Source organism: Petromyzon marinus, chromosome 13 (assembly GCF_048934315.1).
Source record: "Petromyzon marinus isolate PM22_M1 ecotype Great Lakes invasive population chromosome 13, UKy_Petmar_22M1.pri1.0, whole genome shotgun sequence".
NCBI classification, from domain to species: Eukaryota; Metazoa; Chordata; class Hyperoartia; order Petromyzontiformes; family Petromyzontidae; genus Petromyzon; species Petromyzon marinus.
Genome location: NC_133679.1, coordinates 821,408 through 848,387, shown reverse-complemented (window position 1 = coordinate 848,387; position 26,980 = coordinate 821,408). Strand labels below are relative to the sequence as shown.

The following is a 26,980-nucleotide window of genomic DNA, read 5'->3' as shown; positions in this document are numbered from 1 at the left end:
CTGTATGTGTGTGTGACACTGCGTGTCTGTATGAGTGTGTGACACTGCGTGTCTGTGTGTGTGACACTGCGTGTCTATATGAGTGTGTGACACTGCGTGTCTGTATGTGTGTGTGACACTGCGTGTCTATATGAGTGTGTGACACTGCGTGTCTGTATGAGTGTGTAACACTCCGTGTCTGTATGAGTGTGTGACACTGCGTGTCTGTATGTGTGTGTGACACTGCGTGTCTGTATGAGTGTGTGACACTGCGTGTCTGTATGAGTGTGTGACACTGCGTGTCTGTATGTGTGTGTGACACTGCGTGTCTGTATGAGTGTGTGACACTGCGTGTCTGTGTGTGTGACACTGCGTGTCTGTATGAGTGTGTGACACTGCGTGTCTGTATGAGTGTGTGACACTGCGTGTTTGTATGAGTGTGTAACACTCCGTGTCTGTATGAGTGTGTGACACTGCGTGTCTGTATGTGTGTGTGACACTGCGTGTCTGTATGAGTGTGTGACACTGCGTATCTGTATGAGTGTGTGACACTGCGTGTCTGTATGAGTGTGTGACACTGCGTGTCTGTACGAGTGTGTGACACTGCGTGTCTGTATGAGTGTGTGACACTGCGTGTCTGTATGAGTGTGTGACACTGCGTGTCTGTATGTGTGTGTGTGTTGCTGGTGTTCAGCTACGTGAGCTATTTGTTTTTATCAGATGCCCCTTCCCCCCCTCCCTTCCTTCCAGGTGAGCGCCCGGGCCGCGTGCCCCGGCGCAGTTTCGCCACCGCGACCACAACCTCCCCAACCAGTTCTGTGCCGGCACGACAAACCTCCTCCTGCTTCTGCTGCTGCTGCTGCTTACATAACGAGCGCCACTCTCATGCAGCAGGCGCCACCCAGCACGCTCGTCGGCCCCGCGAGGTGGCGGAGGAAGCCGTCCCAGTGACAGGGAACTCCTCTCCCCCACCCCGCCACGGGCGCACGGAGTCGCGAGTCGGAGCTGTGCTCGCCAGGATCCCCGTCGCCATGGATCCCGGTCGCCTTGGGTCCCCCGTGCTCCTCGTGCTCCTCGTGCTCCTGCTGCTGCTCTCGTCTCTCGCCGAGGGGGCCCCCGCCGCGGTCCCCGGCGTCCCGGGCCCCCCGCGGCCGGCCAACAACTCGGGCTGGTCCGTGGAGTCCGGGCACGGCTCCCTGCCGGGCCACACCAAGGTGCCCAAGGGCGACTGGCGCCTCAGCGTCCTCTCCATCGACTACAGCGCCGTGCAGTACCCGCTCGAGGTCACGCTCTGGATCATGCTCGCCTCCATCGCCAAGATCGGTGCGTGCGTGTGCCCCACCGCGCCATCGCCTCCTCCCTGCTGCCAGGTTTTCGCCTCCTTCCTTCTACCAGATCACCACCTCCCTCCCTCTACCAGATCACCGCCTCCCTCTACCAGATCACCGCCTCCCTCCCTCTACCAGATCACCACCTCCCTCCCTCTACCAGATCACCACCTCCTCCCTCTACCAGATCACCACCTCCTTCCCTCTACCGGATCACCGCCTCCCTCCCTCTACCAGATTGCCACCTCCCTCCCACCTACCAGATCACCGCCTCCCTCCCACCTACCAGATCACCGCCTCCCTCCCTCTACCAGATCACCGCCTCCCTCCCTCTACCAGATCACCACCTCCCTCCCTCTACCAGATCACCACCTCCCTCCCTCTACCAGATCACCGCCTCCCTCCCTCTACCAGATTGCCACCTCCCTCCCACCTACCAGATCACCACCTCCCTCCCTCTACCAGATCACCACCTCCCTCTACCAGATCACCACCTCCCTCTACCGGATCACCACGTCCCTCCCTGTACCGGATCACCACCTCCTTCCCTCTACCAGATCACCAACTCCTTCCCTCTACCAGATCACCACCTCCCTCCCTCTACCAGATCACCACCTCCCTCCCTCTACCAGATCACCACCTCCCTCCCTCTACCAGATCACCACCTCCCTCCACCAGATCACCACCTCCTCCCTCTACCAGATCACCACCTCCCTCCCTCTACCAGATCACCACCTCCCTCCCTTCTACCAGATCACCACCTCCCTCCCTCTACCAGATCACCACCTCCCTCCCTCTACCAGATCACCACCTCCCTCCCTCTACCAGATCACCACCTCCCTCCACCAGATCACCACCTCCTCCCTCTACCAGATCACCACCTCCCTCCCTCTACCAGATCACCACCTCCCTCCCTCTACCAGATCACCACCTCCCTCCCTCTACCAGATCACCACCTCCCTCCCTCTACCAGATCACCACCTCCCTCCCTCTACCAGATCACCACCTCCCTCCCTCTACCAGATCACCACCTCCCTCCACCAGATCACCACCTCCCTCCCTCTTCCAGATCACCACCTCCCTCCCTCTTCCAGATCACCACCTCCTCCCTTCTGCCAGATCATTCCCTTCTCTCTTTGACAGAGCTCGCAGAAGTTTTGTAGCCAGCACCTGACCTCCAGAGACCCACGACCAATCCGCTTGATGCCATCTCTTCCTTCCTCCTGCCAGTTTCACAGCGTCAGCTGATCTTTCCACCACGCTTGCGTCATCCTCGACCAGCAGGGTGACGTCATAATTTAACTCATTTCAGGTGCAGTGATTTAAGGCGGAGGGGGGTATTGTAATTATGTAATCGATTAGTAATCAGTCAATGGTTATGATTAGTAATGAGTTGTAGATTAGTAATTAGTTGTAATGTGTGTTAGTGATTATATGCTATGTTAGTAATCCGTTAATTAGTATGTGTTTCCCCTATAAGGAATTGTAATGTGTATTATTTAATAATACGCTTCCAGGCCGCACTAAGCCTGTAGCTGTCAGAGCGATTAAAGTTATTTTTATTCCTCTCAATTTCAATGGATTCTCTATTTAAGACCGGGAGCAAGCGAGGGCTTTACCATTCTGGCGAATTGCCCGATGATGCTGGATGTAATTACCAGCGAAACGTCGTACTCAAACTGTAAATGTTGTGGATTCACTCTTCAACACACCGGTGGGCTAAAGTAGTGAATTATTTGTCTTTTGTCAACGTGACACTTTTTTTGCTGATTGGCCGTGTCGGGTGGTGGAGGGTTACGACACATTTATAAATAACGCGATCTAACCCACAAACCTTTATTATGAGTGGATGATCTGTCCTCCTTGCACTGGGGGTTCTTGTTGCTGCACTGCACTGGGCCGGACCCGTGGTGTTCGTAGTCGTGAGCTCTTCCCCTGAGCAATGAGACGGAAGGCTTCTAGCGATGTCGTTGTTATTCGTTGTTGCCCCATTGCTTCCGTGAGGCGCGCTTCGCTTACTCGTGTGGTGACGAGCCATGGTGGTGTTGAAAACCACGACGCGCATGCTCTTTACTTTTGCCATCTGGAGTGTGAGCGCGCCTTTGTGTGTGGTAGTGTAGCGCTTAGCGCGCCTGTGTGTGTGTTGTGTGGTAGTGTAGCGCCTAGCGCGCCTGTGTGTGTGTGTTGTGTGGTAGTGTAGCGCTTAACGCGCCTGTGTGTGTGTGTGTTGTGTGGTAGTGTAGCGCTTAGCGCGCCTGTGTGTGTGTTGTGTGGTAGTGTAGCGCCTAGCGCGCCTGTGTGTGTGTGTTGTGTGGTAGTGTAGCGCTTAGCGCGCCTGTGTCTGTGTGTTGTGTGGTAGTGTAGCGCCTAGCGCGCCTGTGTGTCTGTGTGTGTTGTGTGGTAGTGTAGCGCTTAGCGCGTCTCTGTGTGTGTTGTGTGGTAGTGTAGCGCTTAGCACGCCTGTGTGTGTGTTGTGTGGTAGTGTAGCGCTATGCGCGCCTGTCTGTGTGTGTTGTGTGGTTGTGTAGCGCCTAGCGCGCCTGTGTGTGTGTGTGGTAGTGTAGCGCTATGCGCGCCTGTGTGTGTGTTGTGTGGTAGTGTAGCACTTAGCGCGCCTGTGTGTGTGTTGTGTGGTAGTGTAGCGCTATGCGCGCCTGTGTGTGTGTGTTGTGTGGTAGTGTAGCGCTATGCGCGCCTGTGTGTGTGTGTTGTGTGGTAGTGTAGCGCTTAGCGCGCCTGTCTGTGTGTGTGTGTTGTGTGGTAGTGTAGCGCTTAACGCTCAGCGCTACGATCCTGGTGACCGCGCTTCGATTCCTGCTCACGGTCGATACCAGTGACAATTATTTGAACCGGTAATGGGCCTCCCCTAGGTCGACTCGGCCTCAAACGAGTACCTGGTGCGGTGTGTGTAGACATCGCCACGGGGGGGACCGAAGGCGGCCGGGCGTGGTGCTGGCCACCCACCCCCTCGTGTACCGTGGCAGCCTTCATAGGTGCTCGTTAACAGCACTTGCCCCAACAGTCTGTTACAGGCTATACGGGGGATCTTTGTCTTTGTTGTGTGCCCACCACAATAGGCAGGCGGAGAGTTGTAAGCCGCAAAGGGATCGCCGTGAGGATCGGGTGCCCGGGGTTGCTGACGCGCGCTACAAGATTGTGAGGTCACACGGTCAGCAGATCTCAGGGGCAGGCTCATATGAGGTCAACACTGGAGTCGAAGAAGATTTTTAAATGTGAAAGACCATTACATGTTGACGGCACGTCGTGAATTATAATATCGTACGAAACCGCAGCCACCCAAAATAAAACAAAACAAGTAAAACAAGACACCCTCCCGTTTTTGACTCATCTCATCAGCCCCATGGCCTTCTGGCAATGAATGCTTACAGCTGCATTTGTTCGACGCAAGCAAAACTCCCGACTGGTTTCGACGCACACAGTGCTGGAGAACTGCCATGAGGTCATTGGCAAGGACCCCCCCGTTAGTTGTGGGTCCTCGTTGGACAGGACCCTCTACAGCGCACGGCTGGGGGCTCCCGGCTGCGCGGTGTGCACCTGTACGCCCGGAGAGAGACTCCCACCACCCGCTCTCCGTGTGGGGGGGGGGGGGGGGGTACCTGCAGCAGCACGGCGCAGCCTTCCGTTTGCTTAGCGGCGTCTGTAGCCATGGCGCCCACTGAGCTCCACGCGTCGCGCTGGAAGCCGCGCGCGTGTGTTGAGGCCACGTGCCAGTGTGGTCGCGTGGTGCTGCGAGAGAGGCATTGTCGGCGCACGTGACGCGTCGACGGTAAACAATGAGAGGGGCACGCGGCACGCTCGCGCCTGCGGTGGTCACGCTCCAAGTTCGATGAATTGAGGGGGGGGGGGGCAGCACTGCCTGTCGGACGACACGGAAGTCGTCACGAATGGGACTGACGATTTGGTTCCAGCGTCTCCCTCGAACCGCTGCTGGGCCGCTTGAGGTGTCACCCCACGGTGTGACGAGGCCCTCAGTGTCACCCCACGGTGTGACGAGGCCCTCAGTGTCACCCCACGGTGTGACGAGGCCCTCAGTGTCACCCCACGGTGTGACGAGGCCCTCAGTGTCACCCCACGGTGTGACGAGGCCCTCAGTGTCACCCCACGGTGTGACGAGGCCCTCAGTCTCACCCCACGTGTAACGCCTTTTTTAGGAGGGTCCTACAAATGTTTTTTTTTCAAGATGTTATCAGCGAATAAATAAGTGTTAATACACCTGGGAGGGAACCGAAGTGCCCGGGGAAACCCGTATGTGCGAGGGGGACACCGCTATCGCCATACGGATGGAAACAAATGGCGATTAGTTAGCACTGGGTAGATAGCGCTGGTGGGGTGCGGTGGTGGTGCCGCGGTGGCTATGAGATGTTAACTGCCTCGCCTGGTTTGCAGGAGGTCGTGGGTTCGATCACTACCCTGATGATGCCTGCTGCTGCTGTCTATTTGGAGTTTGCGTGGCCCTTCTCTCCCCGTGGTCGTGAGGGACAAGCCGGAGGACCCCTTCAGCTTGTCCCTCCACATTTAGAACACGCGTTCAGAATATTTGGTTGCTATAAATTTACACGTGATAAGCCACTTCGTTAAGCTATCATTTTTGGCCAGGTGGCTTCTGAAAAAAAACAACCAAATAGCTCAGTGGGTCTTACCTGGCAAAAGTAAACATAATTTAGTTTTAGACATCTTGATCCTTTGTCAGTACACTGCTGGGTGAAAGCCTCCTCATGCTGTATCGGTCATGAGAGTTGCTTGACTATACTTCACCTTGCCGCTCAGTGCTGGTTGTTGACGTGGGGGAGAGGCCCAGTACCGGTGCAGATATCACTCGGCAGTCCAACTCAGGTGGCCGGGTTCATAACGCAGCGTGCCAACCACTCCCGATCCACCCTTGACACGCGGAAATTGCTCTTTCAAAAAACTGGCAGGGAGGGGAGGGGACATCCCAATGCAGGCTCCCCCAGAAGGGAAAGTGTCGAGACTCGGCGGGGTGAGGCGTCCCCTAGCCCCTTGGGACCGAGCCTCGGGGTCCCAGCGGCTGTGGTTCCTGGCCGTCGTGAGGGGCCATCCATTGAGTATGTACACATGGAGGGGGGAGGTTCACCCAAATGCGTTCGCATGCGTATGGGGGGAGTCTACTGACAATGTACGCATAGGAAACGGGGGGGGGGGTGCGTGAAGCCTCGATAACAATTTGTCTACATTGGCCTTCAAATTAGTTAGATAGTCCGGCGGTGGACTCTCTGTTTGCTTAAACACATTAATATTATTAATCTTGATCGTTTCTGCGTGGATTAAATATCGGCCGTTCTACAGAATTCGGGGGGGTGCGTCAGGCGAACGTACGCAGGTGGGGAGGGGGGTGTAAAAAGTTTGCGCGCGTATAGGGAGGGGGACAGGGGTGAAGTTTTGACAAATTGTTGCGTGACTACTCAATGGGTGGCCTCTAACGGCGGCGATGGCTGTGCGCGGGGTGCAGGCTTCCACCTGGCGCGCCCCATCTCCACCTTCGTGCCCGAGAGCTGCCTCCTCGTCATCATGGGCCTGCTGGTGGGGGCCGTCATCCGCGTGGCCCACCCGCCGCAGCTGCCCTCCCCCGACCTCGTGTTCGGGGTGGACGCCTTCTTCCTCTACCTGCTGCCCCCCCTCATGCTCGACTCGGGGTACTTTCTCCCCACTCGCCAGTTCATGGATAACATCGGGACCATCATCAGTTATTCGGTGTTTGGCACCCTGTGGAACGCGCTCAGCATCAGCCTCTTCCTCTTCGGCATCTGCCAGGTGAGTCCACGAGTTCACGAGTTCACGAGTTCACGAGTTCACGTTTCATTTTGTATAACCACGGGGAGCGTCCAGGAGGGTCGAGAAGAGTCCAGTTTGCGAGAATCACCGCACTGAGAACGTCTGTGATGGAACTGAGAGGTGATGCCGTGTTCCACACTCAAACTGTAATGGTCTAAACTCCAGAAATATATTTAGAAACGTAAAACGCCAATGATGAGGATTTAAAAGATCCCAGTTTGGCATTGCTTTTACTGTTTAGTTTGTTGTTCTTACCCCGCACCTCTGTTGAGCACGGTTGGCTACGTACGGTGCGAACGAAGTTCAAGATACATTGCTGGTATCTACAGTGAACTAGGACTACCGCCGTTTCCACAATGCAAACTTGACCCAACCTCGGCCCAGGTCTATGAACACACCGTGCAGTCTCCTGCAAACAAAATCGATTCCCGCCACCCGAACACAGCTTGTCCAGACCCTGCCCGGGTCGAACCCAGGTACGACCCCGCACGGGTGGCAACCAGCCAGTGAAGGCGGCTTGTGCAGCACCCGGCCATGGCCGTGGGGACTGCGAGGCGGTGTTCACTGGACGAGGCCGTTGTGACGCCTCCCCCCCCCCCCCCGTGCCTGAGGTTTGTCGTCCACACCGACTCGGCTCGCTGGATGAGGCGCGACAGCGGAGAGGCGGGTGCCCTGATCGGGTCTCGCGTTACTGGAGTGAGATGTTGGTTGTGTTATCATATCCTCATTATCATCATCGCCGTCGCCCTCGCCGTCATCTCCAATGCGTCAACGAGGACACAGAGTTGGATGAACGCAGGTCTCGCAACGAGTGACGCCGCTCCGTTTAAAACCACTGAAAATAAATTCTCACAGACGCACGTCACACAATCGATCTTTACACGAAGATAACGCGAAAATACTCAACACCTAGACGAGGAAAAATGGGCAAAACGTCACAAAATTACCGTAACTTGAGCTTTCATATTTGGGACCCGAGTGGCGTAGCGTGTTCTGACTAAACGAGGTGGAGTGACGAGTGACGTAGCGTGTTCTGACTTAACGAGGTGGAATGACGAGTGACGTAGCGTGTTCTGATTAAACGAGGTGGAGTGACGTAGCGTGTTCTGACTAAAGGAGGTGGAGTGACGAGTGACGTAGCGTGTTCTGACTAAACGAGGTGGAATGACGAGTGACGTAGCGTGTTCTGACTAAACGAGGTGGAGTGATGAGTGACGTAGCGTGTTCTGACTTAACGAGGTGGAATGACGAGTGACGTAGCGTGTTCTGATTAAACGAGGTGGAGTGACGTAGCGTGTTCTGACTAAAGGAGGTGGAGTGACGAGTGACGTAGCGTGTTCTGACTAAACGAGGTGGAATGACGAGTGACGTAGCGTGTTCTGACTAAACGAGGTGGAGTGATGAGTGACGTAGCGTGTTCTGACTTAACGAGGTGGAATGACGAGTGACGTAGCGTGTTCTGATTAAACGAGGTGGAGTGACGAGTCACGTAGCGTGTTCTGACTTAACGAGGTGGAATGACGAGTGACGTAGCGTGTTCTGACTAAACGAGGTGGAGTGACGAGTCACGTAGCGTGTTCTGACTAAACGAGGTGGAGTGACGTAACGTGTTCTGACTAAACGAGGTGGAGTGACGAGTGACGTAACGTGTTCTGACTAAACGAAGGTGGAGTGACGTAGCGTGTTCTGACTAAACGAGGTGGAGTGACGAGTGACGTAGCGTGTTCTGACTAAACGAGGTGGAGTGACGTAGCGTGTTATGACTAAACGAGGTGGAGTGACGTAGCGTGTTCTGACTAAACGAGGTGGAATGACGAGTGACGTAGCGTGTTCTGACTAAACGAGGTGGAGTGACGTAGCGTGTTCTGACTAAACGAGGTGGAGTGACGTAGTGTGTTCTGACTAAACGAGGTGGAGTGACGTAGCGTGTTCTGACTAAACGAGGTGGAGTGACGAGTCACGAGGTGCCCCCCCCCCCCACGCGGTAATTTCGTCCCTCGTGGTGCCGCAATCCGTGACAGCGAAACGCCGTGGGGTGGTGGGTGGGGAGGGTGGGGGGGCTCTCTTGTGTCAAAGTGGAAACTTTACACTGCGTGGAGGTGTTGGCAAACGTCACAATTCTGCCTAATGGCCTAATGAAGCTGGTTGCTGTAACCACCAGCGAAAGGCCATAGCCGACTTGTGAATGTTGCGGGTTTAGTCTCCAACACACAAGCGGTGTGCTGCACTCGCAACTAATTGTCACGTTTTCTTTACGTGACAAACCTTACTAATTGGCCGTGTGCGGTGGTGGCGGGCTTAACGACACATTTATATATTTACGTGATGAGACCCCAAAAAAACATTTCATTACGGATAATATCGGTCGCGAAAGCCTACCACTACTTACAGCCTGTTCAACTTTCCACCACTGACGGAATCGCGAGAGACGCGGATTTTGTTCCGCCAGATCCACACGCGGTTGTTTGGCCGCCCTGCCACCGATTTGCAGCGCCAAGTCTGCCCAAAGCGTATGATGATATTTGTGGCTACGTTTGAGTCTCTATATGCCCCAAATACTTCTTGGACCAAAATCAACGAGTGTTTGACATTTAGAGAGAAACCAGATTGCTCACAGCTCCGCAGACGATTCCAGATCCAACTCAGAACGTCTTAAAACGACCGACTGTCAACGTGCGTCATCCCACGCACGGATCGTGGGCTTAAGAATCGATTTTAATCGACGATTTGCTGTTCCTCGCCCCTAACGCGGCTCCGCGTGCTGCCGTGCGAGCAGATCTCCGTCTTCAACTTGGACGACATCCCCATGCTGCAGCTGTGCATGTTCGGGAGCGTCATCTCCGCCGTCGATCCGATCTCCGTCATCGCCGTCTTCGAGCAGATCCAAGTGAACGATCAGCTGCAGACGCTCGTCTTCGGGGAGTCGCTGCTGAACGACGCCGTCACCGTGGTGAGCGCCCGCGCCTCCTCGCGCCGCACCGAGACAACCGGGGGGACAAACAAGCAGCTCTAAAGACACATTACTTTGTAATCTAGTGCATAGCAATGCAGGAGGTGGTGGTGGGGGGGTTCCTTAAAAGACCCGCGCATGAACGTAGACTCTGCGGCCGGTCCGCTCGTGCGGGTTGGCCGTGGCGTTTCGTAAGTCCGGGGACCAAGGGGAAGAACGAGGAGCAGACGGTGGTGGCGGCGGCGGTGGCGGTGGGAGGCTGTCAGCGAGGCTCTTGGAAGCCGCTACCTGCAGATCGCGCAGCAGCCGCGCGATCTGGCGGAGGGTGGAGGAGAGCGTTGGCGAGGTGCTGTGGTGGCATCGGTAGCGTCGGCTATGAGGACATCTGGACGTCGATGAGCGTGTCGGCTGCCTTGCGTGGAGTGTCGCGGACGGCGCTGCGCGGCACGGCAGTGGGGGCGAGCGCAGCACGCGGCGCTCGAACTGAGAGCGCCAACTTCGCTCCCGCGATGCCCAGCGGGAGATTCTGCGGGGCCCGTGGGGCTGCGACCGTTGACTTCTCCGTCTCCGTACGCCCCCCCCCCCCCCCCCCCCCCCCGCTGCCGTGCAGGCGCTGTACCAGCTCTTCCTGGAGATGTGCGACATGCAGAAGGTGCTGGGCATCGACGTGGCGGTGGCGATCCTGAGGGTGGTGCTGTGCGGCTTGGGCGGCATCATCGTGGGGCTCTTCTACGGCTTCCTGGCGGCGTTCGCGTCGCGCTTTACGCACCGCGTGAGCGTCCTGGAGCCGCTCTTCGTCTTCCTCTTCGCCTACCTGGCCTACCTCACCGCCGAGATGTCCAAGCTCTCCGGGATCATGGCGTGAGTACGACTCGCGCGGCGTAGCGGCGCAGGAGATGACCGCGGCGAGCGCGCGATGAGTCTCCGTGGTGCGGAGTTGACGTGGGAGCTGGGAGCCAGGGGTCGGTCACCTCTGTGCGTCCCTCCATTCTGTTCGCCGTTCGCGCGCAGGGGCCGAATTGTGGGCGGCGGCTTGGGTCACCGGCGACCCTGTGTCCCATAGAACATCAGCCGTAGCGAAAGAACGTGAGGTTTGGCAGGATACCTCGATAAGCGGGATGATGGAGCAAAGTAAAATCTGCGTACAACGTCAAATGAAAGATGTACAAAGGAACCGCAACAAGGTGCGGAGTTTTTAGAATGATTTGTACGGGAGAGTAAATAAAAATCGACGATTTGCTGCTGGTGTTATGACTGTTACATCATAACTAATCCACCCAGTTACTTCGGGCCAGGGCGTCACCACACAACGAGAGAGGCGAGTGTGTAGCGGCACTGCAGTTTTATGGCAGGTGGCAACAACCGATTACAAGGGGCGTAACGTCGCCAGATCCTTGCACTAAACAAAATCCGTGCAGGTTTCTCAGTCAGCCGAAGTCGAGCAAAACTACGCAGTGTCCTGCGATGACGTTGAACGCAACACCCGGTACGGGGTCTCGATACAAATCAACTCCTGCCACCGGACACGGCCGACGAATCCCTCCGATGCGAGCCTGGACGGGTGGCGGCCCTCGGCGTCCGTGGGGACACAGGGAGGGAGGTCCACGTCCAGGGGCTCGACGTGCGGCGACCTCTGTCCGAGCCCAGGCGTAATCGGAGTGCCGGTGTTTAGGCTACAGATGCCCTTGACTGCTAAGGGAGTCGCTTCACGCGTGCCGCGTGCTCGTTCGCGCGGGGGGCAATGCAGAGCTCGCCGCGAGGCTGTTGCCAAAACAGCAGAGAGCGATAGTCGCCTTGCGAGGTCGGGGCAGGTCACGAGACTCCACGAGGCACGGGCGACCCGCTCTGTCGCTCCGCCGCTGGATGTAGGGCCTCTCCGCGCCTGTGCGGGTCGTGGGGGATGTTTTAACCATACTTCACCGCGCCGCTCAGCGCGGGTCGGTGAAGGCAGAGAGCGTAGACTCGGAAGCGTAGAAGTACAGCACAACGATCGATGTTCCCGCACTGCCTTCTGCGGCAATAAGCGGCGAGCACCGTGACGTCGACAGAGCTTGGCCAAAGTCCTTCGCCGGCTGCCACCCATTCGGCTCCCGGCCCAGCTGCTCTCACGTGACCTTCACCCGGCTTCAATGCCCTCCACGTGCTCACTGCCTCGCGAGCGAGCTCCAAGCAAATGAGCTCACCCCGAAGGTCGCGTCACCACATCGCGCCGGTTGACGCGGCCCGGCCGGAGCGCGCTCGCCACTTGTTGCGGGGCTTCGCGGTCTGAAGCTGACAGGCCGCCCTGGTTAATAGTAGCGCGAGTGATAATGTTAACCATGAAGTGCTATGCACCATCAATTTCGCATCTTCATCAAAGATCCCTGTGATGTCGTTCAAAGAAGAGAAGGCCATTGTGTGCTGGTGTCACGGTCCAAATGTGGCAAATTTATTTTTTTAAATACGTCACCGAAAAACACGTGGCAATTGTTGCCACCTTCTGCGAAAACTTAGCAGGAGCCTCGACACTCAGCGAGGATTTACGGGTGAAGGAGTGTAATAAGTAAATAAATAACCCACACTAACTGTCTAACCGCGACCAAAGAGACTCGGGCACACCGGACTGTACGGCGGCACGGGTAGACGTCTCAGCTTCTCTAATGACCGGGCCTCAGACAATGGGGGGTCATGACCATCGCAGTGAAAGGCGACTCGTAACGAGCGCAGGATATCGCGAACGGACAGAACAATGTTCGAACGCGACACGCGGCGCCCAGCGCAGCGTTTCCACTTTCGACTCCAGGTGCCTCTCGAAGGCGGACGGTGGCCGAATGCCGATCGCGTTTCGGCCACGGGCAGTTGAGCGCAGCAAGTAGGAAGCAGCGTGCAGCAGCGAGTGCGTCTTCGCGATTCGCCCGCACGCGGCGCCCCCTCCCTGCGCGGGGCGGAGTGGCCGCTCGGTGCTGGCGTGGCAGTGGCCCTGCTCGCGTGACCCACGCCGCGCAGGTGGCAATTTGTGGCGGTCCCTCCACTCAGGCAGCCTCTTTATCCTCCGCCAACGACCCCATCACAAGTGCCTGTTATTTGATCTGAACCCGCATGGCTCGCTGGCTTCACGGTGCCCAATGCGTGGGTAATTACATTTGTATTTTTATTCTTTGGGTCTTTCGGTAAAGTCACTAGATAGGTTCAAAGAACATAACAAAAAATAAAAAAATAAAAGACAGTAGTTCGTTGTTATTTTTGTTTGTTATTTTCTTTGAACCTATCTACGTGACTTTACCGAAAGACCCAAAGAATATGAATTTCTGCAGTCACGAAAGCTTCAAGTCAAGATTTAACTACATTTTGATAGTTTTTTTGTCCTAATTCCAATTTATATGCCGTGATATGAAGATTCCATTTGGAAATCTCACAGAGAGTAACAGATGTTGTTGCATTGTGGCCGAATTGTTCTAAAGCGTTTTCACTGCAGAGGTTGCACTGCCCACGCGCCCTGCGATGACATCGTTTCACGAAAGTTAAAACCTGATATTGTCAACGCTCAGAGCTGGAGTTTAGCCAAACAAAATGCAAACGCACATTTGACATGGTGGCTTTTTGGCAAACTATTGGTGGCTGGATGGAGGTCGCCAACGGACTGCACTGGAGCAGTCCGTGACATCGTGGATGGCTGCCTGGGTTCACCACACCCAGGGCCAACAGCAGCGTGTGCTGGCAGGCGATGTCTGTGCGAGCGATGCTGCGGTCGTCCGGCTCGAGGCTCACCAGGAGGTGTGTGGTGGAAGATGTCTTACTCGTTAGTGCTTTGGGATTTCCCATCTTGACGAACTGAAGCCTCCTCCCCTCGCACCGCTGCCAGTTGCGTTCGCTCACAGCGGCTCAATATAATCCAAGTTTACACTCAGTAATAATGCGCGTCGTTGTGGGGAAGGTAATTCTCGAAGTGGTGATAGCAGACAAAGCGCCTCTTTCACGTTGTCAGTACCTCTGCACGCGCAAGTTAGGAGGACGATCCACAGACCGCGTGGTTCATATTCCAGACGGACACCATCCCTCTGTGTGAATCTCCCACAAGAAGCAAACAGCAACTCTTTTTTCTTTGTTACTTGATTAGTTTGTGACTCTACGAGTTTGCTTTGTTGTGCCGGAGCTGTAACGAGTTTGTACAGACGTTTGTGAGTGCTGCTGCCCGTAATGTCAGGGCCCACGTTGGTGACTGATCAGCAGCCACACCTCGCTGAAGATATTAAACTGCATTCGTGCCAAGTCCTTCTCTCTAAAACAAACAATACTGGGAAACACTGATCTAAAAGGCATACAGACTTAAACTGATGAATTGGTGTGTTTATTATTTTACTGGACTGTATGCGCAATCCCTCATCTCAAACTGAGTATTGCTAATTCGACTCATCGACGCAGCAATCCTTTAAGGATGTCCGGTTCACGTTGCGGTAGCAGTGCTCAGAGCAGTCGTTTTGTTTGCTGCAATCTCCTCGTTGCCCAACCCAGTCTTCTCGTGCACGGTTTGGTGAATTGGGGCGTCACGGTGGCTAGGAGATGTTAACTACCTCGACATGTATGCAGGAGGTCGTGGGTTCGATCCTGGCCCTGACGCCTGCTGCTGTAAATTTGGAGTTTGCGTGTCTCTCTCCCTGTGGTGGCGTGGATTTTTCTCCCGGGTCATCCGGGTTTTCACCCCACATTTATAAACACGCGTTTATAGTATTTGTCTACCGCTATAAATTTCCACGTAATAAGCCACTTCGTTGAAGCTATCATTTGTGATAGCCAGGTCGCTTCTGAAAAAAAGAGTTCGACAGCTCAGGGGGCCTTACCTGCTTGAAATAGAATGGCAGCCTTAGCGATCTACATCAACGTTACTTGGTTGAAATAGAATGGCAGCCTTAGCGATCTACATCAACGTTACCTGGTTGAAATAGAATGGCAGCCTTAACGATCTATATCAACGTTACTTGGTTGAAATAGAATGGCAGCCTTAGCGATCTACATCAACGTTACCTGCTTGAAATAGAATGGCAGCCTTAACGATCTACATCAACGTTACCTGCTTGAAATAGAATGGCAGCCTTAGCGATCTACATCAACGTTACCTGCTTGAAATAGAATGGCAACCTTAGCGATCTACATCAACGTTTGAACGTCGCGTAGCAGCGTCAGCTGCTGAGGCCAAGTCAATCGCTGCTGCTGCGGCTGCGGCTGAGTCTGGCTCTGGATGGCCCCGGATGGCTTCAGCCACAAAAACAAAGCACAGAGGCCGGCACGATCGGCGTCTCGCCATTTGTCAGTGACATTTCAGGAACGTGCGCAGCGGTACGGAGGGGTGGTGTTGGTTGGTCGCGGTCGTTTTGTGCCGTCACCAAACTCTCTGGAGCAGTGGTTCTTTACCTGGGGTGCACGCACCTACCCCTGGGGGTGCGGGACATGGACAGATTTCTTTAGAAGGTAAATCATCCAAACACAAATTAAGCACGGGGCACGTAAGTACAACTTACTTTGTTTAATCGAACCCATGTATTTAACATTTTTGTAACGATTAAGAACCAAAACGAGTGCAAGGTTGAAGTAAAGGTTAAGAATAACTGGTGTAGAGGAATCGCAGCTGTGTGGTGACAAGGGATTAAAGTGGAAATCGCAGCTCGCGAGTCGACCGCTCGGCCTCTCACGTGACCCGACCCCTCGGCCTCTCACGTGACCCGACCGCTCGGCCACTCACGTGACCCGACCCCTCGGCCTCTCACGTGACCCGACCGCTCGGCCTCTCACGTGACCCGACCGCTCGGCCACTCACGTGACCCGACCGCTCGGCCTCTCACGTGACCCGACCGCTCGGCCACTCACGTGACCCGACCGCTCGGCCACTCACGTGACCCGACCGCTCGGCCACTCACGTGACCCGACCGCTCGGCCTCCCGCGTGACCCGACCCCTCGGCCTCTCACGTGACCCGACCGCTCGGCCACTCACGTGACCCAACCGCTCGGCCACTCACGTGACCCGACCGCTCGGCCACTCACGTGACCCGACCGCTCGGCCTCCCGCGTGACCCGACCCCTCGGCCTCTCACGTGACCCGACCGCTCGGCCACTCACGTGACCCGACCGCTCGGCCTCTCACGTGACCCGACCGCTCGGCCTCTCACGTGACCCGACCGCTCGGCAACTCACGTGACCCGACCGACCGCGATCGTCGCGATGGCGCCGCGCCGGTCGTAAACCGGTGATGCCAAGCGGACAACGACGGTGGTGGCTGCAAGCGCCGTGGTTCTGTGATGATCCCTGTTTTCTCATTCACCTTTAAAAATCACCGCGTACGCCAGTGGCCTGCGTCCGAGGCGGGTAATTGAGAAAGCGACGTAAGTGAACAATGGCCGTGTTTGTTGCTACCCGCGCAGCTCGAGGGGTTTTTTTGGTTCGGCCCAATGCCAATTGCGTGGAAAGTTCCCTTCTCGTTGACGTAAGTGTACAGTAGTCGTGGCCATTGTGAGCCTTGGCTTTGAGCCAACGGGACTCAACACAATGAAAATAAAACTACGTACGCACAGGGACATGCCCGGGCCTCGGTGTGGAACCTGTGCACGAACCCCGAAGGTCCCCGCTCACAGCGCCCCCCTCCATCTGCCACGGGGCCTCACTCTTTACGACGTTACGTTGGGACAGACAACCGGCTGCTTGTTCTGAGACGAGGGAACGTTACAACGAGGGGCTCTGTTATCTGAGCGCCACGGCGCGTCAGCTTGATGACGTCACAATGGCGATGCGTCTGTAATCGCCACCACCACCGTCAGAGGCTTAAAACAACAACAACAACCACAAGGCTCCGTGTGCTGCACACAGTTCACCTTTGCATGACAATCACGCGAACTCTGTCATTCCTCAGAGTTGGAGTCTCCTGACACACTCCGCGATGTTGCGAGTGCGGAAGTCACAGGCGATCGATCTGTCAGGGATGATCTTGTGGGTCGCTGAGTGGTGGTGGTGAGGTGTAGTGGTGAGGTGTGGTGGTGGTGAGGTGTGTTGGTGGTGGTGAGGTGTGGCGGTGGTGAGGTGTGGCGGTGGTGGTGAGGTGTGGTGGTGCTGGTGAGGTGTGGTGCTGGTGAGGTGTGGTGGTGCTGGTGAGGTGTGGTGGCGGTGGTGGTGAGATGTGGTGGTGCTGGTGAGGTGTGGTGGTGGTGTGGTGGTGGTGCTGGTGAGGTGTGGTGGTGGTAGTGGTGGTGGTGAGGTGTGGTGGTGCTGGTGAGGTGTGGTGCTGGTGAGGTGTGGTGGTGGTGGTGAGGTGTGGTGGTGGTGGTGGTGAGGTGTGGTGGTGCTGGTGAGGTGTGGTGGTGCTGGTGAGATGTGGTGGTGGTGAGGTGTGGTAGTGGTGGTGGTGAGGTGTGGTGGTGGTCAGATGTGGTGGTGGTGGTGAGGTGTGGCGGTGGTGGTGAGGTGTGGTGGTGGTGGTCAGGTGTGGCGGTGGTGGTGAGGTGTGGTGGTGAAGTGTGGCGGTGGTGGTGAGGTGTGGTGGTGGTGGTGGTCAGGTGTGGCGGTGAGGTGTGGTGGTGGTGAGGTGTGGCGGTGGTGGTGGTCAGGTGTGGCGGTGGTGAGGTGTGGTGGTGGTGGTGGTGAGGTCAATGGCTGGGGAGGCACTTGCTAGTGTCAGAGCCAGATTCACACACTGAGGGGGGCGTGGCCTCACTGAGGGGCGTGTCCTCACTGAGGGGGGCGTGTTAGACACGCCCCCCTCAGTGAGGCAGATGTGATAGCTGCCTCCCCTGGTGCTTTTTCATTGCAGTTTCATGACGAGACCAGCGAGCCTAAATATCTTTATACACACGTGAAATAAGTTTCCTGGAGTATGGAAGGTGAAGACATGAAATGAAGGGGTCTACAAACATTATATTGGTGACATACCGAGATAGTAACAGGCACGTGCTTATTGCCCGCGCTCCATCCAGTTACTGAGGGGTTGCGCAATCAGAGGGGAGGCTGAGCTCGTCGCTGCCTCACCTCTCGTCTCTTCCTCTATTTGCAGCGGAGCTCCGCAATTTTGGCGATTTTGACTACAAAAATTATTGGAATCGTACAGAAATGACAGTTATAACACAGATCAGTGGAAAATCTTAATATTTATTTAATTTGATTATTCTTTTTTTTCGTAAGCTGTTTTCATTGGAGTATGACAGGTGAGGCTCTGCCTCCCCTGCCTCCCCTGACCGCACGTCCCTGGGTGGTGGTCAGGTCTGGCGGTGGTGGTGAGGTGTGGCAGTGGTGGTCAGGTGTGGTGGTGGCGGTGGTGAGGTGTGGTGAGGTGTGGTCAGGTGTGGTGGTGGCGGTGGTGAGGTGTGGTGAGGTGTGGTCTGCCTGTGCTGGAGTCTGTCTGTGCCTGCCTGCCGTGCGTTTGCTGGCGTCCTGCACAGGTGCAGCTGCTCAAGGGGCGAGGAGCTGTTGTTGCTGGGGCCGCTTCTCCACTCCGTGACGTCAATACGGCTCCCAACTTCGAGGGCCCGCTTGAAGAAGAATCTTCTTCTAGGTGTTAACGCGAAGCCGCGGGCCTGAGCCGTGTTTGACGTCGGTCTCTCCCTGCCGCCAGCATCGTCTCGAGCGCGGTCCTCATGCGGCCGTACGTGGAGGCCAACATCAGCTACAAGTCCCGCACCACGATCCGCTACGCCGTGAAGACGCTGAGCAGCGTGAGCGAGACGCTCATCTTCATGTTCCTGGGCGTCTCCACGGTGTCGGCGCGAGGCCACGAGTGGAACGGCGCCTTCATCTGCTTCACGCTCATCGCCTGCCTCAGCTGCCGCATCGTCGGTAATCATCCTCCACTCCTCCTCCCTCCTCCTCCCTCCTCCTCGTCCTGCCGAGCGCCAGGTTCGCCACGGCCACCGACGCGGCACGTGCCGGGTGCCGCTGCCGCTGTCGTTTTTTTGGCAGCCGCGGCCGGCCGGCTGAGCAGTTGAGCGAGCGGCTCGCGATCGAGAAGGTTGCGAGTTCACACCCCACGGTTTAGGGTTGACTCGGCCCATCATCCCTCTAGGGTCTATAAAATATATACCACTTTGTGGGGAAGTCAGTCAGCAGTGGTTGTCCAGCCTTACCATAGGAATATGGAATTTCCACGATTGGTTCTGTAGGAGCGCATCAACGATCATTTGAGTGACTTTGTCCTTTCTCTACCGACTGCTGAATCGAAGAACTCCCCGTGAATGTAAGTGAATGTAAATGAATGTAGGTGAATGTAAGTGAATGTATGTTAATTTAAGTGAATGTAGGTGAATGTATGTGAATGTAAGTGAATGTAAGTGAATGTAGGTGATTGTAAGTGAATGTAAGTGAATGTAATGTAGGTGAATGTAAGTGAATGTAGGTGAATGTAAGTGAATGTACGTTAATTTATGTGAATGTAAGTGAATGTATGTTAATTTAAGTGAATGTAAGTGAATGTAGGTGAATGTAAGTGAATGTATGTTAATTTAAGTGAATGTATGTTAATTCAAGTGAATGTAGGTGAATGTATGTGAATGTAAGTGAATGTAGGTGAATGTATGTTAATTTAAGTGAATGTGGGTGAATGTATGTGAATGTAAGTGAATGTAGGTGAATGTATGTTAATTTAAGTGAATGTATGTTAATTTAAGTGAATGTAGGTGAATGTATGTGAATGTAAGTGAATGTAGGTGAATGTCGGTGAATGTATGTTAATTTAAGTGAATGTATGTTAATTTAAGTGAATGTAGGTGAATGTATGTGAATGTAAGTGGTTGTAAGTGAATGTAGGTGAATGTAGGTGAATGTAAGTGAATGTAGGTGAATATAGGTGAATGTCGGTGAATGTATGTTAATTTAAGTGAATGTAAGTAAATATATGTGAATGTAGGTGAATGTATGTGAATGTAACTGAATGTAAGTGAATGTAGGTGAATGTAAGTGGATGTAGGTGAATGTAAGTGAATGTAAGTGAATGTAGGTGAATGTAGGAGAATTTAAGTGAATGTAAGTGAATGTAGGTGAATGCAAGTGAATGTATGTTAATTTAAGTGAATGTATGTGAATGTAAGTGAATGTAAGTGAATGTAAGTGAATGTAGGTGAATGTAGGTGAGTGTAGGAGAATTTAAGTGAATGCAAGTGAATGTATGTGAATGTAAGTGTTGTGCAAAGGACTTTTAACAAATGTTTTCGCGACAGCTTTTGCATGTGACAGTGAAGCCCTGTGAGCTTGTGCCGATCTGACTAAAGATGCGAGAGAGCGTAACCAGCAATGAAAGTTATTTAAATCTACGCCGCGTCATTCACGGAGGTTGTGGTCACACATTGCAGGTCGCAATATACCCAGTACAGGCACAGCTGTATCAGCACAGTTCACGCCACATTCCTGAATGGGTATATTGATCGTGGGAGGGAAGTGGAGTGGCCGGAGAACCCCCCCCCCCCACGTGTAAAGAGATACCCCAGCATGGTTGGTGGCAGCTCGCTTGCCCTGCCGCCAACCCAGGAGCATCGTTCGCAACGAAATCGCTAAAACCGCACGCACGGATGAACGCGACGAGCGACGCGCGCCCGACGGAGCCGTGTCGCCCCGCGCGGTGCGCAGGAGTGCTCGTCATCACGTACATCACCAACAAGATGCGCCTCGTGCCGCTGGGCATCAAGGAGCAGTTCGTCATCGCCTACGGAGGCCTGCGCGGCGCCGTCTGCTTCTCCCTCGTCTTCCTGCTTCCCACCGACCCCTTCGTGCGCAAGTCCGTCTTCCTCACCGCCAGCATCGCCGTCATCTTCTTCACCGTCTTCGTGCAGGTGCTCGCCCACGATCCAGGAAGAGCGCTGCGGACCTCCCCGTCCGGACTGTCGGGAGTGTCGAGGTCCACGTGGCTGACCGGGCCACTTCTCGATTCACGTCCACTGGACGCTCCCTCTGCTGACCCCCCTCGTTTTATTCAAATCGCGCGTTAAGACGCAGCAGATTTTTTTTAAATGGTGGTTTCAAATTTCTTGAATCCTTTGTATTGGAGTTTGGATGTTCTTGCTGTGAGCCTGTACGTGTGTGTGTGCGTGTTTTGTACGGCGCCTTGTGATCTCCGGGTGAAAGGCGCTTTAGAAGTGTCAACAAGAATAATAATTATTCTAATGGTTATTGTGTTGGCTGATGGTGACGCACACAGCGGTCCGAGCACACTGCTCATTCTGCTTCTCTCCCTTCGCACCGCCCCGCTTTGGAACTCCCTCCCATCGCTTCCCTCTCCCCAAGCTCTTCATGCAGCAGTAGAACCGAGCTCAAGTGACCAACCGTCTTAATAACAATATAACTTTGGTGGTGCTGTTTGTTGCTGGCCGCTTGGTATTTTTGGCCTGTGGGCCCTGTGGTTAGGGTCTTGTCCACAATACGCACCCGTGTTGCCCCTTTCGTCAAAGTTTCAAGTTGATTTTGTCTCACCAGGGGAGACCTCAAGAGACCAGGGTAGAGTCTCATGTGCAAGTGACGTGGGTCACGAAATGAGAAAAACAAAACAAATAAAGAATTGTACAGCAATTAAATAAATACCAATCACAACCAAAACCGCGAGACTCATCACACCAGGAGACGGAACGCTGAATTTGAGCTTCCCTTGCTGGGTGAAGGCCTCCCCACACCATGCGGGTCGTAGGGGCTATTTGGTCATACTTCCCCACCCTGGTCGTGGCGGGTTGATGAACACGGGAAGCACGGATTTGGGCGCATAGAAGTACAGTACAATGATAACGATATAATTTTGTGAATGCCTTAATCGTAATGGTAGTCAAGTTGAACATTTGGTAAAATTAGTGAAAACACCTTGTGTTGTCCTGACTCTTGGGCTACCTTGTACGTGTACGTACCCAGGGGATGGGCGAGTAGCGCTCGCCCGCTCACCCACTTGCTCACTCACTCACTCACTCGCTCACCCACTCACTCACTCACTCGCTCACCCACTCGCCCACTCACCCGCTCACTCACTCGCTCACCCACTCATCCACTCACTCGCTCACCCACTCACCCACTCACTCACTCGCTCACTCACCCGCTCACCCACTCATCCACTCACTCACTCGCTCACCCACTCACCCACTCACTCACTCGCTCGCTCACCCACAACGCCCACTCACCCACAACGCCCACTCACCCGCTCACCCACTCATCCACTCACTCGCTCACCCACTCGCCCGTTTACCCGCTCACTCGCTCGCTCACCCACTCGCCCACTCACTCGCTCACCCACTCATCGACTCACTCGCTCACCCACTCGCCCGCTTACCCGCTCACTCACTCGCTCACCCACTCGCCCACTCACCCGCTCACCCACTCATCCACTCACTCGCTCACCCACTCGCCCGTTTACCCGCTCACTCACTCGCTCACCCACTCATCCACTCACTCGCTCACCCACTCGCCCACTCACCCGCTCACCCACTCGCCCGTTTACCCGCTCACTCGCCCGCCCGCCCACTCTCCTCTGCGCACAGGGCACCACTATTCGCCCGCTGCTGCAGATGCTGGACGTGGAGCGGCGGTCGGGGCATGTGGCCACCATGGCAGAGGAGCTCGCCACCCGGGTAACGGCACGAGCACGCCGATGATGACCCCGGCCGCAGCTCCCCCGCCTAGCGCTGTCTCGCCGGGGCCAGCGGCGCTCCGTTGTAAATGGAGATGACGAATGCATATCGCGTGGCAGGGGACTAGACAGCGCCGCCCCCGATTACCATTGTTGGCTACGTACGTTCAACATACATAGATCATCTCAACAGATATAACTAATTGATTGTTATGAACACAATTTGATGCAAGTATTGTGAGCATCGATGTTAACATCGTTATTATCACCTCATGCACGCCAGTATTTCCACGCTGAACACTTCTTGAAAAGGAAGTGGCGACACACCCTAGTGCAGGACCCTCCTGACAAAAGTTGCCTCGATTAATGACCGACATCATCACCCACGTTACCGTCGGCCCTCTGCGCAAACTTGCGTGCCATCGTCCAAGCTTCACGTGCCGGCGGCTTTTAAAATCGATGGCCGCGTCGGATCCTCACGGCGCGCGTTGCCGCTGCCGCCCACCCCGACCCCAGAGTCTGGACCACCTGGTGATCGGGATGGAGGACATCTGCGGCCACTACTCCCACAACAACGTCAGAGAGAGGTGAGCGCCCGCACGGCGGTTTCGTTGCGAGCGCCCGGCGCCTCTCGTCCGGCCGCCACCGACGTGCGCCGTCTGTGCCCAGGTTCGAGAAGTTCAACCAGAGGTTCCTGTGGCCCCTGCTGGTGCGCGAGGACGCGCACGAGGACTCGCACATCCTGGGCATGTACCGCAAGCTGGAGATGAAGCAGGCGATGCAGCGCATCGACATGTTCCGAGTGCCGTCCACAGCCTCCGTCCTGTGAGCGCCGGCGCCGTGGCCCACACTGGCCCCCACCCTGCCGAACCCCCACCTCGCACTAGCCCCCCCCCGTACCAGCCCCCACCCCACACTGGCCCCCACTTCACACTGGCCCCCACCCCACACTGGCCCCCACCCCGCGTTAGTGTTGTGGATCAGAGGGGGGCGGCATATAATGGAAGGAGGGTAACATTCATTGTGAAACGTCGTTGTGTTTTGCTTCCATTGCGAATGCTTCACTCTGCTCTTGACATCTGCTGCGCCGGTGTTTGTTGGTGACAGGTGCCTGGAAGAGAGGTCCACTGTGTCTGGGCAGAGTGAGGATGAGCGGCCCAAGGACGTGTTTTGTAAAGACGATCGCATGAAGGACATCCGACGCCTCTTGAACAGGAGTCTCTACCGGCCCCGAAAGAGGGTAACGTGGCCTGGCTGAGCACTCCCCTCCACAGCGAGACCTCCTCGCACCACACACAGACACTACAACATTCCCTTCATAGAATCTCCATTATAAAAGATATTGTCAAGAATGTCTAATTGAAGAAGACATATATTGTGGTTAAACATAAGAGTGAGCTCGAGTGTTTGAAATGTGGAGGCTTTTTGAAACACCGGCACAGCAATTTCATTTCTTATTTACCCAAGGAACCCTCACCGAGTCTCAAGACTCTCAGGAGGAGGATCCTGCATTGGGTTGTTTGGCCAATTGTAGGTAGGAGGAAACCAAAGTGCCCTGGATAATTTACTTGCAACTGGGGGGGCTAACACTCAGAGATCCACACGGATGGGTTCGTGAACACCCTTGTTGTATTGTCATCTCTGAGCCACGTCACGCGATCTCCAAATAATTTGTCCCAAAGTGCTGGGTCACACACGAGTGCCCCCATGTGCGAGCTCTGTTTGGGTTGAGTGTTTGCTTTTGAGATGTTGGGCCCAGTCAGCTGAACTCAAATTAATCAACCTGGGATGAGATGAGATTCAATGATAAAGTTAAGACGAAATAACTTTACTTCAGCATATGCAAGCATATTTGTTGATCAACATCGTTTACAAAAAAGGAATTCACAAAAAAGGTTTCAGAATTTGTCCTGGTTAAGAATCTCTTTAAGAATCTCGATAAACACGGTTGGCTATGTACGGTGCGAAATAAGTTTAACATATGTACATACATACATTTTCGCGATCCCAACATGACCAATTGTCGTTTTTTTTCCTGTCGAGAAGCTGCCTTGACGGGGCGCAGCACTCACCCACGACACGCTGACACAATTAGAACTTCATAAAGCGAGCTCATAGTTTCATCTGAAGTTTGTCACCGGCCTCCCAACGTTTCCCCCACAGATATCGTCATACAGCCGCCACAACCTGCCCACGGAGAGCCAGGAGACGGAGGTCTTCCTGCAGAACACGAACCCCGAGCAGGTGGGTCACGTCCACGAGAGGAGATGCAGGCGCGCGGTTCGCTGCCGTCGCGGGGGGGGGGGGGGGGGCGGTGGTAAAAAAACACAAAAATCTGTTTTGGTTTTGCGTTGGAGGTAGCCGCGTGAAGTGAAAAAAAGAATCGGTCAAGAAGAATCCAGTTATCGGATTGCCGCACGTACGAAAATACCTCGCGGCAAACGTCGCAGTCAGTTTAACACATAGCAGGGTTTCACGACCGACATTATCCATGATAGAGGTTTCTGGAGTTAGATCGCGTAAATATAAATGTGTTGTCGTTAAACCCGCCACCATAAGTTGGTTTACTCTCCAACACACCGGTGTTATTACTAGTAACGAATTGCCACGTTCTGTTCACGTGACAAACCTTACTAGTTGGCTGTGTCGGGTGGTGGCGAATTTAACGACAACACATTTATATATTTATGTGATCTAACACAGAAAACCTCGATGATGGAAACTTCACAGTCCTACCTTTGTTTAACCGGGAAACTCAAGCAGCGGCCGTGGTGAGATGCTGAGCACGCCGGACTGGGAATCCCAGAGGATGCCGGTTCGGTTCAATCTCCTGGCGCGGCAGTTGAAAGTTGCTGACATTTTTATTGGAAAACGAGGGCACCCAGCGGGGAAACGGTCGCCGCTTCCTGACTTTCAGAACCGGCAGTGATCCCGGAAGTGGTTACCGGTTTTAGCGGTCGTCGTTGAGCACTCTCCTATGTACGAGAGAAAATTCATCACGCAAGCAAATCTACACGCAGTGCGGAGAGGCACGGGACAACTACGGATAGTGCTCTACAATCACATTTCGACCACTGTGTATATAAAAATACCAAGACAAAGATCCCCCATGTAGCCTTAACAGACCGTAAGGGCAAGTGCTGTGAGAGAACACCTATGAAGACCGGTGGTGCACGCATTTGTCTCCCCAGTGGCGATGTTTACCTGGGGAGACCCAGGACCAGGTCAGATAATCGTCACTGGTGTTGACCGTGAGCAGGAACCGTACTCGGGTCGCCGGGTTGGTAGCGCAACGTGCTAACTGCTATGCCACCGCTCCACATATATACACACAAAGACAATATATTACACACACACACACGCATGCACACTCCTCGTCGCGCACCAGCTATGTGAGAGTTGACCTGCAGGGGTGACGATAGCAAGGAATGCTTTTGGAATGTCGCACTGCCGTGTTTGAAGTCCGCTTTGGGGAAACCCACGGCACGAAACGGAGTTCAGCCACAGGAAGTGTGATGCCATCTCCATCGGCCTGAAAAACCTGGTTCTGTCTGCCCCTCCACCGATGTAAGCGGGCTTCTCGGGCGTGCAGAGTCACGCGCGGTCACGAGTTGCGCAGGGGCAGGGGGCCCTCGCAGGCAGCGGTGAACGGAGACGGGGTGCTTGGGGGCACAGCCTCACTCTGTAAGCTGGAGGCGTCCCGCGAGTTATCGCTTCGTTGGCTTGGCGGACGGCGGCCGCGCGACGCGAGTGTCTGGAACAAGAGGCACGCGACGCAGCTTTTGCCTCTGTCCCGCACTCTCTCGCGCTATTCGACGCGGGTGTTTGCGAGAGTGCGCCGCACGTTTGCGCGGAATTTTCAGCGAGTATGAACTGCGCTGAACTGAACCACGGTGCTATTATTGGCGAGCACTGAGCCGGCTGCTTTTGTGCCACTGTGCGGTTGAGAGTTTCTGTCAAAAGCAAAATCATCGAATGGTAATAAAACAAACCTTTCGCAAGGAATCAAGTCCGCATTAACCACTCGTACTTGTGGTGAACATGCAAAATCATCATTTATGTCAACTTGCTGAAGCGGAAAAACCGCAACCATCATTGCCCACATTTTTTTACGAGAGTTTATCGGCCGTATCCAGCCGCGTTGGGGAAGTGGGAACAGTGGCTGCACCCCTGGTGGGAAGCCATTGATAATTATAACTGAGAGAACCCAGGTTAGTCACTGTTGCTCATGAGGTGTACCCGCAAAGCGTTCCTCTCCAGCTGCAGGTGAATGTCGTGAATCTCACAACCACTCCGTGTGCCACCACCCCAACCTCTACCCACAACCACCACCCCAACCTCTACCCACAACCACCACCCCCACC

The 26,980-nt window shown here is 54.7% G+C and overlaps 1 protein-coding gene across 1 annotated transcript in view; it reads left to right on the top strand.

Moving 5' to 3' along the window:
* Window positions 1-766: 766 nt before the first annotated feature.
* Window positions 767-26,980, top strand: part of LOC116942185 (sodium/hydrogen exchanger 2-like) — a 30,349-nt gene continuing 4,135 nt past the window's right edge. Inside the window, exons 1-11 of the mRNA XM_032953812.2 lie at window positions 767-1,302; window positions 6,796-7,097; window positions 9,895-10,068; window positions 10,679-10,929; window positions 18,639-18,859; window positions 20,642-20,844; window positions 22,528-22,617; window positions 23,133-23,203; window positions 23,286-23,441; window positions 23,724-23,856; window positions 24,780-24,860. Coding sequence (XP_032809703.2) covers window positions 1,011-1,302; window positions 6,796-7,097; window positions 9,895-10,068; window positions 10,679-10,929; window positions 18,639-18,859; window positions 20,642-20,844; window positions 22,528-22,617; window positions 23,133-23,203; window positions 23,286-23,441; window positions 23,724-23,856; window positions 24,780-24,860 — 1,974 coding nt within the window. The 5' untranslated portion in view covers window positions 767-1,010. The remainder of the gene's footprint in view (window positions 1,303-6,795; window positions 7,098-9,894; window positions 10,069-10,678; window positions 10,930-18,638; window positions 18,860-20,641; window positions 20,845-22,527; window positions 22,618-23,132; window positions 23,204-23,285; window positions 23,442-23,723; window positions 23,857-24,779; window positions 24,861-26,980) is intronic.